This window comes from Parasteatoda tepidariorum, chromosome X2 (assembly GCF_043381705.1).
Source record: "Parasteatoda tepidariorum isolate YZ-2023 chromosome X2, CAS_Ptep_4.0, whole genome shotgun sequence".
Classification (NCBI taxonomy): Eukaryota; Metazoa; Arthropoda; class Arachnida; order Araneae; family Theridiidae; genus Parasteatoda; species Parasteatoda tepidariorum.
This window is the reverse complement of record NC_092215.1, coordinates 41,895,378-41,910,495: the sequence shown is the minus strand read 5'-3', so window position 1 is coordinate 41,910,495 and position 15,118 is coordinate 41,895,378. Positions and strand designations below refer to the sequence as shown.

Here is a 15,118-nt window from a genome sequence, read left to right as displayed (position 1 = left end):
AAAATTAGTTTGTTATTTTTACGTAGTAATGCCTAAAGGTAAGTCATTTATTTTTGTTAAAAAGTAAAGCTTAATATATACTGCCTAAAAATATTTCTAAAAAATGAAAAAAATGAAATGAATTTTTTATTAGTTATTCTATTTTATAAATATATCTTATTTGTAATAACACACTTAGAAAAACTGTGATTAAAACTACCAGGATATGGTACCGTGTTTCTGGATCTATAGATACACCAAAAAGCTTGGTAGTTTTTACAAAAGTACTTTGGTAATGACTTTGATGAAATTAACAATACAACAAGATTTTAGAATGTGTGACATTATTTGGTAAATGTGGTAAGATTTAGTAATTTACATCAAACCTTAAAGTAGAGCTTAGAAACCATTTATTTGGTAAAATTTACTTTTAGTTTTGTATTTTTTTTACTAAATGTGTGGTAATAGGAACTATAGTTTTTAAAACCAAAATTTTTGGTAAACTGTTATTACGCAAACGGAAAAATTACCCAATGAGCGGTTTTAATACAGTATATTTTCGTTTTATTAATCAAAATTATATTTTATTTATTTTTTACTACTAGAATTATTATTTTCATGCAGTACGGTAATTTTACTTCGTACTTGAACGAATTACTAAAAATTTAAAAAAATAAACTGAATCATAGTAATACTACATTAACTAGATTCTGTTTACATATTTAGAAACATAACAATATGTATCCCGTAATTTAAAAGTAAAATGTAGCGATATTATTAATTTGAAAAAGTGCATTGTTCTTTATTTGAGTTGGCGTAATTTATTTCCTTAATTGAGTTAATTCTGAAATTTAGCACTAGATTATATTTAACATTTGTTTATTTTTTATACGTTTAGATTTGCACATTCTTAATAAAAATTTTTAAAAAGAATTCGGAAAACAATTAACAAACTTTATACATCAAGTTACAATTTAGATAGTTGTAAGGTCAGGCTTGAATTGTTTGGTGTTGATTTCGAATTTAGAAGGCACATTTACTATTATTTGACAGTCAGGCTCTTTAATTAAATCTCAAATAGGTCTCAAATTAAATTTCAGTCGATTTTATTAGCTTCTTTCTTAGACATTTTTGGATGAAACGCCCTTGATCCCATTTCTGAAACTATGGCAGTAATTAAAAATAGGTAAAAAAATCCTTTTTCATGGTGCTATTAAGAAAAAAAATCATTCATTCTTCACTAACTATTCTATGTTTTTCTTGAAGGACACAAAAATGATTTGCAATACTAAATGTAATAATAAAGAACTAAGCATTTATTTAATCTCGAGTATTTAATTTGAAGTTTGAACATTTCTTTTAAATTCAAATTTTCATGTTTTTAAATTTTATTTTGAATTCTGATAATTTCTAGAACATGTCATTTCTTTTTATTTCATTTGATATTGTACTCTTAAGTCTGTTAATTCAAAATTTCATACGGTATTCGGTATATAATTTAAATTTTATATCATTCTTACCGATAATCTCGTGCATAATACAAGCTATTTAAGCTGTATAAAATTTGAAATTTAAGTTGTAAAGATATAATAAAGAGAAATCATACACAATTATTAAATCTGTAGTTTTCAAATTTTGTTCCATAAATGCTAATAGTAAAAAAGACTGCATAAATTATAGTATAAATAGCTTAATGCAAAAATACATGAAGAAAATTCATGGTTAAACTATACCATTTTTAGGTATTTTAAAAACTAAAATCATCCCTGTTTTAAAATTTTGAAATATAAAATGCCCAACAGATATTTTTCTTAAAAAAAACATTTTAAACTAATTGCAACAGCACACAAATTTAAAAGATCACTGACCCGGACGCGATTTCTCAATCCAGCGTCCTTTAACTACCCGTTTTCCCGTTTGGCACTTTTTAATTAATGAAAAAACTTGATTTTTGACATTTTCAGTCATGGTAGCAAATCTTAAAATCAATAAAAGCTTGCATTACAATTGTAATTATAACCAACTGCAGCCAAGAGATCTCCAAAAAAGAGAGCGAGTCGTTAAAAGCCACTGGATTGTAAATTAGAGACCCAGACCCCTTTGAAGAATATGCTTTTATAACTATTTTACGTACCTTGTTATTTAATCTGATATACTTTTAATTCTTTTCAGCTTCTTGTTGACTCTGTGTCATTAATTCAAGTTCCTAGAATAATTCAGCTTGCCAGAATTTCCAAGATGTTGAAATCCAGGGCGGTGTCCCTTTTTCTGAGTAAGTAGACAACCTTTACAATTTAGTCGTGAAAGTGCCGATATATTAATTAAAAACCTGAAACGTTTTCTTGTGGCTTACTGCAATTATGATCTAATTGCTAGGGTTGAAGAAAATGACACGGAATACCTAAATTGAATTAATAATGAAGAAATAAATTATTTGATTTTTGGAGTAGCATAGAAGCATTTAGGTCATTGTTTACTTTAACAATTTTTAAAAGCTAACATGTGTGCTTCGAAAAAGTTTATATACGTTTTAGTTTAATAGTTTGAGCAGTCAACTTTTATTTCGATATAATAAATACGTTATTGTTATTAAATCAAAAGTACACTTGATAAATTATAAACAAATAAAAATAAAAATTAAACTTCATTCCCAATAATTGGATGAAATATAACTTTTATTAATTATGAATCAAATTATCTATACTTTTAATTAAAAAACATAGCATTTGTAACAGAGTCAAATATTGAAAAATGAAAAAAAAATATGTTAAAACAGATAATAATTGAACTAAAGGAAAAACCTTTCATATTAAAATCAAATATTAAATAGATTTTCCTGACCAGTTACATTGATTGAGTTGAAGATCTGTAATTTGTTTTGGTTTAATATGTAGGTTTACGATTACACTTTAAAAAATTTCGGAACAATTACCGTAAAAAGTACCGGCATTCAGGGTACTGATACTTCTAACTGTAAAATCCATTCTTACGTGCCTATGTTAGGGAACAAAAAATTTGATATACGGAAATTTTAACAGTAATAATTACAGTAAAATCACTGAATTACTCTAATCAAATAATTATTAATGTAAAAATTAAGGTTTAATATTTTACTGTAAAAATAGATTTTACGGTGAACTGGATTTTACAGATGATGTACCCAAAGTGCCTGTGCTTTATACCGTAATTTGATCCGGAATTTTTTAAGTTGTACGCTCAAAAAATGTAAGTAAAAAAATAAATGAAAAATTAAGAAAGCAAGAAGACCAAATATACCTAAAATACCACCATTAAGTTATTTTCATCATAGTCATTAAAATAAAGATTGGCTTACCGTTGAAAATCGCTTAAAAACAGTTATAACAGTCTTAATTATTTATAAAATTACGAAAATATATTGTAATCGTTGTATACATAATTTATAAATCTAAAAAAAACTTTATTAAGTTTCCAATAGGAAATGCAAACGAACGAACTTTCTTGTGATTAAAATGTTTTCTTATTTCTAAAAATTGCTTGGTATAAACACTAGCAATAAAAAGTCAGTCAGCAAGTAGTTGAAAGCTGAGAATTAATGTGAGTATCATCAATTATGTGAATTTTCATTTTAAAATTAATATAAACATATCCGTTATCAATTTATAATTCTTTTTCTTTTACATCAGGTAAGTTTCACTTTTTGATTTATTTAATAAATTGGCAATTTGATATAAATTTGAATAAAAGTGAGTACTATACTTTGCATTTTATAATTCAGAAATTTTATGTGAAACTCTTTAGAATTGATGTCAGCTTTTACAAATGTCAATAAGTGCTAGCATTTATATGCTCCTGTCTATTACTGCTGTCATATTTTATTTATTAATTTGAAATTAGCACTCTCCGACTTAATTACGCAATTTTCAAAGCATTATTCCAGCATTTTAATTTTCAGTACTTTGTCATAGTTAATGAAAAAAAATAAGAATTTGATAGATTTTTTACTCATTTATATTCTGCCTAATTGAAAAGAATTGATTGTACTTAAAAATGGACATTAAAAAAAGTCTGACTTTTTCTCCGAAAAATATTATTTCTCTACGTAAATGAAAGCATTGAAAAAAACCTGAATTTTCGCATGAATATTTCCCTTTTTTGTGTTTGCGTATTTTTATGAGTCCAAGAAATAAAACGTAAGAGTTGAATATTAGGAAGAAAAAAAACAACGATTTTTATATAAAAAAAGCTACGACTTCCCTTCATTTTGACAATTTACTTAAACGGAGATAATGCTGTTTGTATATTGGCTNAAAAATTGCTTGGTATAAACACTAGCAATAAAAAGTCAGTCAGCAAGTAGTTGAAAGCTGAGAATTAATGTGAGTATCATCAATTATGTGAATTTTTATTTCAAAATCAATATAAACTTATCCGTTATCAATTCATTATTATTCTTTTTTTTTACATCAGGTAAGTTTCACTTTTTGATTTATTTAATAAATTGGCAATTTGATATAAATTGGAATAAAAGTGAGTATTATACTTTGCATTTTATAATTCAAACTTTTTATGTGAAACTCTTTAGAATTGATGTCAGCTTTTACAAATGTCAATAAGTTCTAGCATTTATTATATGCTCCTGTCTATTACTGCTGTCATGCTTTATTTATTAACTAGAAACTTGCACCCTCAAACTTAAATACGTAATTTTCAAAGCATTATTCTAGCATTTTAATTTTCAGTACTTAGTCATAGTTAATGCAAAAAAGCTCAGGATTTGATAGATTTTTTACTCATTTATATACTGTCTAATTGAAAAGAATTGATTGTGCTTAAAAAGGATAAATATTAAAAAAAGTCTGACTTTTTCTTCGAAAAAATTTTTTTTCCTCCGTAAATGAATTTCCTCCGTACAAGAAACCTGAATTTTTGCATGAATATTTCTTTTTTTGTGTTTGCATATTTTTATGAGTCTAAGAAATGAAAAGTAAGAATTAAATATTAGGAAAAAAAAACAACGATTTTTATAAAAAAAAAGCTGCGACTTCCCTTCATTTTGACAATTTCCTTAAACGGAGATAATGCTGTTTATATATTGGCTAACTGAAAAAAATTAATAGGCCTTTAAAAGGCAATAACAAATATTTAAAACAAATAAACAAAGAAAACATATTAAATAAATAAACATTAAAAACAAATATTTTGAATATTTTTAAAATATTAAGCTCTTCTTGTTTAAAAAAAAAAAACATTTCATTCTCTGTCGGGGATAAAAAATTTTAAAATCTAAATTCTCGCTTGAATTTTTTTTCATTTTTGCTCATTTCCATTTCTGCTAATTTTTCAAGTAATTCAGTATATGAGTTAATTAATAATGCAAAATATAAAAAAGCGTTTTATAATCAAAAAATTAGCACATTGTGCCATTTTCTTAATCATCAGTGAAGGTCCTTAGATATCGAGATTGACGAAGCGTACGATGTAAAAAATTCGGGTTCACATTGCAGTACGAAATATCGACACTTTGGGTGTATCATTTTTACCGTAAAATATTACTCGGTAACTTTAAGAGTAATATTTTTTAATTAGAGTAATTCAGTGATTTTACGGTAATTATTACTGTTAAAATTACGGTATATCAGATTTTTGTTCCGCAACATGTTTCAGTAAAAATGGATTCACCGGCACTTTGAATGCCTGTACTTTTTACCGTAATTTGATACGGAATTTTTTACAGTTTAAGCAAACAGTTATGTCTAACTGTTACGAACAGTTAGACCTAAGTTACAAAAATAGCATATTATTAGCCGAAAAGCGTTATTTCACATGATTAAAGAGAACTCGAATAACAGTCATTTGAACAGTTAATTAAAATATGCCGATAATAAATGTCGATCATATTTATAGCAATTTCGTATTAAATACAACTTTTTAAATTTTTTTGACATAATTTCATTATATTTTACATTTTTTTAAAAATTCATTCCTATTAGTTTCACATTTACTTCCTCCAGAAACCTGAAAAGCTTCAATGATCTTTTGAACTCGGACGTTGTATTTACATAAGTTGAACTTTTCCAATTGTTTTGACACGGAAGCTGGTTTTTAATTAATCGGCTTATACTTTTTCCCGGAAGTTAGATAAGTTAATCATGCGTACATAAAACAAGTTCAATAGTCAAACCAAACTAAATTTTTTTCGATTGAGAGTCATGACACTAGCTTAGTAAAAGTAATCAGGAAAATTTTTTCATCAAATTTATCGTATTCAATTAAGCCACATTAGCTTAAGTATTTTTTTATTTACTGCAATCAGTAATTTCTCAATATTTAATTCATGCTCAATATTCGTTCAAAAAGTAAGTGGCATAAATAATGTATAATGATGATAAATATTTAATAAATTTGAGACAAATAATTAATATTTCCTCTTTAACAAACTGACTTTTTTCTGATAAATACGCGTAGAAGAAAAAATTCCGGTAAAATTATCGTGCTGTATGGTAATGACATTTCCGGTAAAAAAAGCATAATTCTGGTTAATAAAATCAAAATATACGGTATTGAAACCTCTTACTTAGAAATTTTTCTATTCATAGGACATCGGCTTACCATAAATTCTAGTTTTCTAAATTATAGTTCTTATTACCACACATTTAGTAAAAAAAATACAAAACTGAAAAATAAATTTAACAAATTATCGTGCAAATTAATCCTTCTCGATCTTAATTACACGATCATATCAACTAATTTGAACAGAGATATGATCCGAGCCACTTTGTCTGAGAGTGTAAAATGGATTTGTTAACAGTTTTTTCATATAAATAGGCATTTTTAAAAGTAAATGCATGCCTGTAAAAATAAAAATTTAGATGGGAAAATAATAAAGACAGAAATAAAGATAAAGAAAAAAATTAAGGTTATCTAATTTTTTTGAATATAGTAGTTTCCAATGAATTTTATTTATTCTTTGATCATTTCACCCAGAAAGGTTAATGTGAGTTAAGATTTTAAGCAAAAAAAAATTACTTTTGAAGGCATTTAAATTTTTGTAGGCTAAGGAAATGTTAATGCAGGCATAAATTATTTTAATTTCTTTCATTTCAGGTACTGCAGTGCTTGCAGTAGTGATAGCAGCAGATAGCAGTATGTCTGTAAGTCAGTTTTTAATTACCAGTGTAGCGTGACAAATCATTTGTGTAATTTGTGCATCAATTTATTAGTATTTATTATTTTTAGTGAAATTAAAATGAGAAGGGGTGATTCTTATTTATGCATTAAAGTATCAAAAAGTTAATTAGTCAGAAGAATATTTTTTTATTTGTCTTAAATTCATTTTATGTCATTGTTTCATAAGTGCAAAATCTACTCTTTGTATTTCTTTGCGCTTCGACAGGTTAATCAAATCTCAGTTAAATACTTAATACTACGCAAGTAAATAAATTTAGCAAATACCATAAATCATGCGATCGGATTAAGGTATTGTAAATTTTTTTTAAAGATTACGAGAAACCAATATTTCTATTAAAAGATCACAAAGGTGTTTTGCATTAAAAGTCACATGAAGTTCTTACAAAAAATACTTTTCCTTAAAAATATTTTATTCGTTTCAATTACAGAAAAATAAAAAAAGATAGCAAATGCTAAAATTGTTGAATATCCTAAAATGGTTAAGGCTCATGGAATATATGATGAGCCCCTTATTGTTATGTATTTTTCATTAGTTAAAAATTTGATTTTCACATAAAAATATATATTTTTCGAACTGTTCAAAATGTCATTGGATTTTTTAAATAAAATGATTTATTACTTAATCTGTATAGAATTTAATTATATATGGTATTCATATTGTTATTCATCTGTTACTTAAACTTATACGGTATTCATTCATAACGAGATACGGTATTCATTCATAACATCATTTTTCCGTATTTGTTGAAATGTGACCATCAATATAAGTTAATTTTTTTACTTGGTGATTAAGTCATAAACCATTTTTAGCAAATAAAAATATTATGCTTTCTTGATCTGTTAAAATAACGTTTTACATAAATGTGCGAACTTAATTTTCACACGTATTACATATTTATCATGTTATATCAGCTTCTACAGATTACAGGATGGATGATTTAATTTTCAGAATTTAAGAACTTATGATTTATTTACATATTTTTGGTATTTCTAACATTAAAATATGACCAATAAATTTTTTAGTAAGGGATAAATAAGTCAAAGGAAACTTAATCAAATAATACTCTATATTGTTTCCCATTTACAATAATCTTTCATATCGCAAACTTTAAAAAATTGCGCAACAAATTTAACTGATAAGAATTTAAATTTTAATATAAGATGTTAATAGTTAATAAAATAACGAAATGTTCAACTAATAAAGGTATTTTTGTGCTACTTTAATTTCATTACAAAAGGGGACTTAATTTTTGCTGAATGATATTTAAGTTATCACATTTTTCCCGTCTGAGTATTTAGAATCTGAAAGACAGTTTCTGAAAAAAAATATAAATAATTTTCATGTAATTTTAAAAAGAAGACACCATAGCTTAAATATTCGTATTCTTCTTAGTGTGACTTTATATTCACTTTAAATATTCGAATGTGAACTGATTTATGTGATGTGGGACGTAGTCTGTGGAACACTCCTATTTGCCTTTTTATAGCCCTAAATGGTTTCGCTTTCTATGGTAATTCTTCCGCTATTGCATTTATCCTTTTATTGTTTGGGGAACTTTTAATACTTTTCGAAGCAAGTATCATTTATGCGACAGTTCTTATTAAAATAAGTTTGATTTAAAGAATTATTTCAGACGAAATTTTATTTATTATTCTATCATTTTTATGTGTTGATTTAAATTGCTTTTATCAATAAAAACACTTAGTTAAAAAGTGCTTGAATGTCATATTCACAATTTTTTTTATTTTAATTTAGTACTTTTTAAAAATACCTTCGAAGCCCACAGTTAGATGTCTCATAATATTCTGAGTTTATGTTATAATTAAAAATTTACAGAAAGAAAAACGTCAAACGATGCTTTTTTTTCTTTTTTTTTAAAAAAAAAAATAACACAATTTATATTTTGCTCAAAAGAGTTTCAGAGTCTAAAAGAGAATGCCTCGTGGAAACGTATTTTTATATCGTCGGAATTTTAAATCCTAAAGAAATTAAAAAACAGTGCTATAATTTTATCTCAATAGTTCTGTATTACATACATACTAAATTGATCAGAGAAATTCCATCAGCTAATAGAATTATCATGAACATAACTGTTATGATAATAATAGTGAAATATATTACTCTGCAGTTGTAATTAACTTGATTAATAATTTTTATTGCTAAAAACTGCTCTAAAGTTTTAATGGAAAAATTTTATTGGAAATGTTATTTGTGTAAAATTTGGTACTTAGGAAATAATTATGTGAGTCATTTGGAATTTTATATCTTTCAGAGGAACAAAAGGCAGGCACCTAATCACAATGTCCATGAAATACCTAAAACGAGCTTCACCTGCGATGATAAAAATGTTGGTGAATATTATGCTGATACTGAAGCTCATTGTCAAGTATACCATGTTTGCATACCAGGAATGAATAACAGACTGTCACTTATCAGCTTTGTATGTCCTAATGGTACTATTTTCAGTCAAGCAACTAAAGTTTGCACTCCTTATGAAAGAGTCGATTGTCGTTTGACTTCTCAATTTACTACACATGGAAATGGCAATAATAGACGTACAAACTATGAAGCTGACGATGATTACGAAAACTATGTTCCTCCACCACCTCCCAGACCTCAACCTCAACCAGCTCGACAAAACACCGGAACACGTAGTCGAAACACTCCTGCACCTCCACCACCCCCTCCTCCCGCACCAGTAACCCAACCTCCAAGAAATAATCGATTTAGAAGTGGTAGCAATCAATTTAGAGGTCAACAAGCTCCTACATCTACTACAGCAGCTCCAGCTCCAGCAAGAGTACCAGTTCGTGCCAACCCACCTCCTCAACCACCTTTACCTGTAAGAGGAGCAATAGCAGTACCAGCAAGACCTGCACCACCTGCCTTTAGATCACCAGTTTTGGCAGCTAGGCCACCACAAACAGCTGCAGCAGCAGCCAACGCTTTGCCAGCTAGACCAACTCCTCGAACTGTTGTTTCTACCAGCACCAGCAGTTATAACTATGAGTACGAATACGAATACGATTATGAAGATGAACAACCAGCCAGTGACCAGGCCAAACCCAGAAGCAAAAGAGAAACTCAAGACTTAACAGAAGAAAATGCTTCAGGCTTCACGTGCGACGATAAAGTACCTGGAGCAGCATATGCCGATTTAGAAAGCAAATGTCAAATGTTCCACATTTGTATTTTGTTAGGAAAAGATAAAGTATTGGACTATAAAGTCCATTGCGCTAGTGGAACTATTTTTGATCAACAAACAGGCGCATGTCGAGAAAAGGAAGAAGTTGTTTGCGAAAATTCTCAGCTGTTTTACCAGTTCGAAAAGCCAAATCAACCTACATCAAGCAAGAAACCCGTCATGAGCAAGAAAAAATATTTTTCATCAAAAAAGCCGACACGTTTAAGTAAAGAATGATGATAAAGTTTATTTTCAGCTCAACTATTTATCAAAAAGCATATTCTTACATATTTTAAATAAAACATGATAAGCATGCTAAATACCTGGGCCAAATGTCAGATTTTAAGTAGGTCATTCACTGGTAATCTTAGAAGAAAAAATAATCCGCGAGGGAAGAAATTGCACTAATTTGTAATGAAAGAAAACCGTGAAATTGCGTAAGCAAAGATTAAGCTCCACGGTTTTTTTTCCATAAAAAATAACTATACTTAAAATTCCATTTTTTTTGAAGAACATATTTTACACTTTGAATCTTTAAATAATTTCGAAATTTTATTTTCAATGAATTAATCTCAATAGTGAATATAAAAAATTGGTATAAAGCACTCGAATAATATTAATTATAAATAATTAATGCTTAACTAACTGTAATTCTAGCTTTCATCAAAGAACATTTATTTTGACACAATACATTCTCACTATGTTGTAATTTTATTTTTCTTGATTATCCTCGTTTATTTTCAATGGCTAACTCGATAAATTATTTTGCGTAAAAAATTGATCACGAAATAAAAACAAAAATACATGAAAATTAATAATTTATCATTAAATTTTTCACTGTTTTTTCGACTTTATGAAATATTGATTGATTAAAACAAGTATTTACGCATTTTAAATAGAATAATTTGTAATGAGCTGAAATTTTAAATTATATAGTAATTTTAGTTAGTCACATTTAGCTAAAAGAAGTGCTCTGAATTGTTTTATGGTCACAAGATTGTTGGACGCAGAAATATTTGTGATGTATACTTCACTTTTACTTCAATGTGAATTTAATGTTTTAACTGATTTATGTGAATTAGTGAATTATCATCTGTTATTCATTTAACATGTTACTTGCAATTTATTGTTGCTATATGATATATAGTTGGTGCCAAGATTTTTTATTCAATAAATGTATCATAATGTTTTGTGCTTTGAGTTTCGTTTTATTTAAATACTATTAGAATTATTTTAATTTCATGGAGCTTATTTTGACGAAATTCAGTTCATTTGTTTAAATATAAATTCAGGAATTCTTAATTTAAAGCACTTCAATTTATGTAAAAAACAAATCATAAAAAATATAGAAATATATTAAAAAACATAAAAAATCGCAAGAAATATAAAATATATATATATAAATAATAAATCAAAAAATATTAATATTTTTATATAACTAATAATTTAATTGTAGCGATAATAATTATGAAGTAAAATATCGTTACAAGAGAGAGCATATTGAAAATGGTATATATTTTCAAGCATATACTATTATAGATATTTATAATATATAAAATATATATTTAAATATATAAAATATATATTTAAATATATAAAATATATATTTTAATATATTATGTATATTATGTGCAATATATAATTTTCAAATGTTTCTAAAAATACAATGAACACTAAAGTGATCTCAAATTGATATGGAAATAAATCATGAAAACAAGAAAAATTTGTCAAATGATTAAAGAAAAGAAAAAAGAGTTTAGAAACTTCAAGACGTGTCTGTGGTCTTCAGGTTGCATAAACAAACGAAACTGTTCAAAGCAATTAACAAAAAATTCACAAATAAACAGATCAAAATAACAGAGGTTATTGATGATTAATAACTTATTTTTAATCATAATGTATCATAATATTACTTATAAGCTTTTACAATTAATGCTTATTATTGATTTTTAACAATTATTCAAAGCTTACATAATTAATAGCTCATATAAAAGATCATAGACAGATTAAAGATTGCTATAAATCAGACGCAGTTTTACAAAGATTCACGGTGTTAATTTTTTCTGCAGCAGGCGATACATTATTTTCAAGCGATTAACTCAATGATAAATTTATAAACTATTTCCTGGTATCAAATTAACTACTCTATTTAAATATATATTTATTTATATTTAACTATGAAAATAAATAAAAACTAAATTGATTTAAAATAGGTTTTGCAACGCAAGGAGTTTTTTTTAATTAAAACATAAAAAAACAATTTATTTCTTTTACTTTAAGTGATTTTTTTTCCTTATTTATTTATTTTTCTTTCCTTATTTTAATGAAGAATGAATCTATTTAAATAATCATCTGCTGAAAACAATAATTTTAAAACTTCCATCAGGAATATCATATTTGGTAGCTCACTTAAGGAATTAAAGATTTATTTTAAGGAATTATTGAATTAATTGGTGCGTTAACACTTTTGCCCTTGTTTTAATTAAGATTTAAAATAGCGGGCGTGAAACTGCATATATACTTTTAAACAGCATATACTTTTTTTCCTTCAAATAATAAAATGAAACAATAATCCAATGATCGTAGTAGAGAGAAAAGTTTTTAATTCCAAAAGATGTTAGCGAATAAAAGAGGAATTAAATACTTTGTAATACATTTAAAATTTATATAAGTATTGTTGTACAAATTTAAAAATAGAAAAGGTTTTTCATAAAGGTATTTATCATCGTAAATTTCATAAAAAGCTTAATATCAGAACCCTTAGCGGTTGTATGTCTTACTCTCAATCACAAAAGTTTTTTTTCTTCTACTTATTTATTTATTTTTTAACCATTCTAGTTGTCTCGGACTCTCAGACTCCTTAGTAAGGAACCATATTGACTTCATAGTACTAAACAATACTGTTCACTTAAGTTTATAGGTTTTGGATAAAATTTTGAATAATGTTTGAAATGTAATATCATTTTTCCTTCTTAAAAAAAGAATAATTTATTCATCATTTTTTTGCCTACTATGTTCGTCCAGCGAAAATTTATTCCCACCAGTACAAAAACTTTGTATAAACTAGATACGATGACCAAGGATAAAAAAAGGAAGTACATGTTTTATTTTAATGCAATGTATTATGTTAGACGGCCAAAAAATTTTTTTTTTACTTGTCATTTTAATTTTTCATGTTTCCCAATTTAGTTTAACTTCTGCTGCACAAAAAAAAACAACTCTGGTAAAATTACCGCACTAAATGGTAATGACATTTCAGGTAAAAAAGTTAAAAAAAACTGTTTAATAAATAGTAATTTTGGTTAATAAAAACCAAACTATACGTTATTTAAACCATTCATTAGGTAATTTTTTAATTCGTATGGTTTGACTGAAATTCTTGTTTTCTAAATTATATTTATATAATAATACTACATATTAAATAAAAAATACAAAACTGAAAAATAAATTAACAATTTAAAGTTAATTTAAGAGTAAATGGTTAATCATGCCATGCTCTAAGGTATCATGATACAATTACAAAATCTACCACGTTTATCAAATTTTGCCACAAATTATAAAACCCTATTTTTTTGTTAATTTCACCAAAGTTGCTCGGTTAAAATTGCCGAGCTTTTTGATGTTCATATAATCACAGTAAATTTTATCATTTTCTGGTATTTTCGATCATACTTTTTTCTCAGTGTATGGAGAAATGATATGTGAAATTAATGCTGTTAGATTCGACGTATTTATGGTGCCACAATTTTATCGCATTTTTAAATTTTTTATTACATTTTTATTCGAACCCACATTATTAGAAACTTTGGAATTAGTTAAACACTAAGATTTCGTTCAATTTATCTGCAAAATTGATACGGTTCCAAGTGTAACCATATTATCGTGCAAATTAATCCTTCTTGATCTTAATTACACGATCTTATCAACTAGCTTAAACAGAGATATGATTCGAGCCACTTTTTCTGAGAGTGTAATTGTCAACAGTTTTTTCGTATAAGTAGGTATTTTTAAAAATAATTACATGCATGCAAAAATAAAACTTTGAATGGGAAAATAATAAAGACAAAAATACAGATAGAGAAAAAAATTGAGGGTATCTAATTATGTTGAATACAGTAGTTTCCAATGAATTTTATTTATTTGATTATTTTACTGAGAAAGGTTTGTGTAAGTTAAGATTTTAAGTACAAAAAAACTACTTTTGAAGGCATTTAAAATTTCATAGGCTAATGAAATATGATAAAATGATAAAATTAATGAATTTCACGACATTTACTAAATTTCATAGCAGTTTATGAAACCATATTTTATTGTTAATTTTGACTAAATAATTATCAAAGCCCTTCAGCAAAAATGACAAAGCCTCTTGGTTTTTCCACAGAACCAGAAACACGGTAAATTTAACAACATTCTTGTAGTTTCGACCATATTTATTTTCCAAGTGTGATAAGGATACTCAATAAGTTTTAAAGCTTAACTTTGCATGATGAACCATAATACTCAATAAATTTCAAAGTTGAAACCAAATTTAAAAATAAGGATACCCAATTTCAAATTTGGGTTTTGTTCTTATATACTTAGATTTCCTATGATTACCTAGGTCTAAAAAGAACAGAGTTAAAAAGGCTTTTATTAAGAATGCTTATAAAACAGAATTAAACACAATTTACGAGAATTAAAAATTTAAAATAAATTGCTCTTTATATTATACTAAAACACTTTTCTTTTTTCCTTTCTTTCTTTAATTATTTAAAGAAACCCAGTTATTTAACTGAATATATATA

The 15,118-nt window shown here is 26.3% G+C and overlaps 1 protein-coding gene across 2 annotated transcripts in view; it reads left to right on the top strand.

The window, feature by feature from the left end:
• Window positions 1–11,529, top strand: part of LOC107447776 (uncharacterized) — a 32,754-nt gene extending 21,225 nt beyond the window's left edge. For both annotated transcript variants that reach the window (XM_043047527.2, XM_071188424.1), the window contains exons 2-4: window positions 2,152–2,251; window positions 7,066–7,112; window positions 9,423–11,529. In XM_043047527.2, the coding sequence (XP_042903461.1) occupies window positions 2,218–2,251; window positions 7,066–7,112; window positions 9,423–10,571 (1,230 nt within the window). In that variant the 5' untranslated portion in view covers window positions 2,152–2,217 and the 3' untranslated portion in view covers window positions 10,572–11,529. The remainder of the gene's footprint in view (window positions 1–2,151; window positions 2,252–7,065; window positions 7,113–9,422) is intronic.
• The last annotated feature ends 3,589 nt before the right edge of the window (window positions 11,530–15,118 follow it).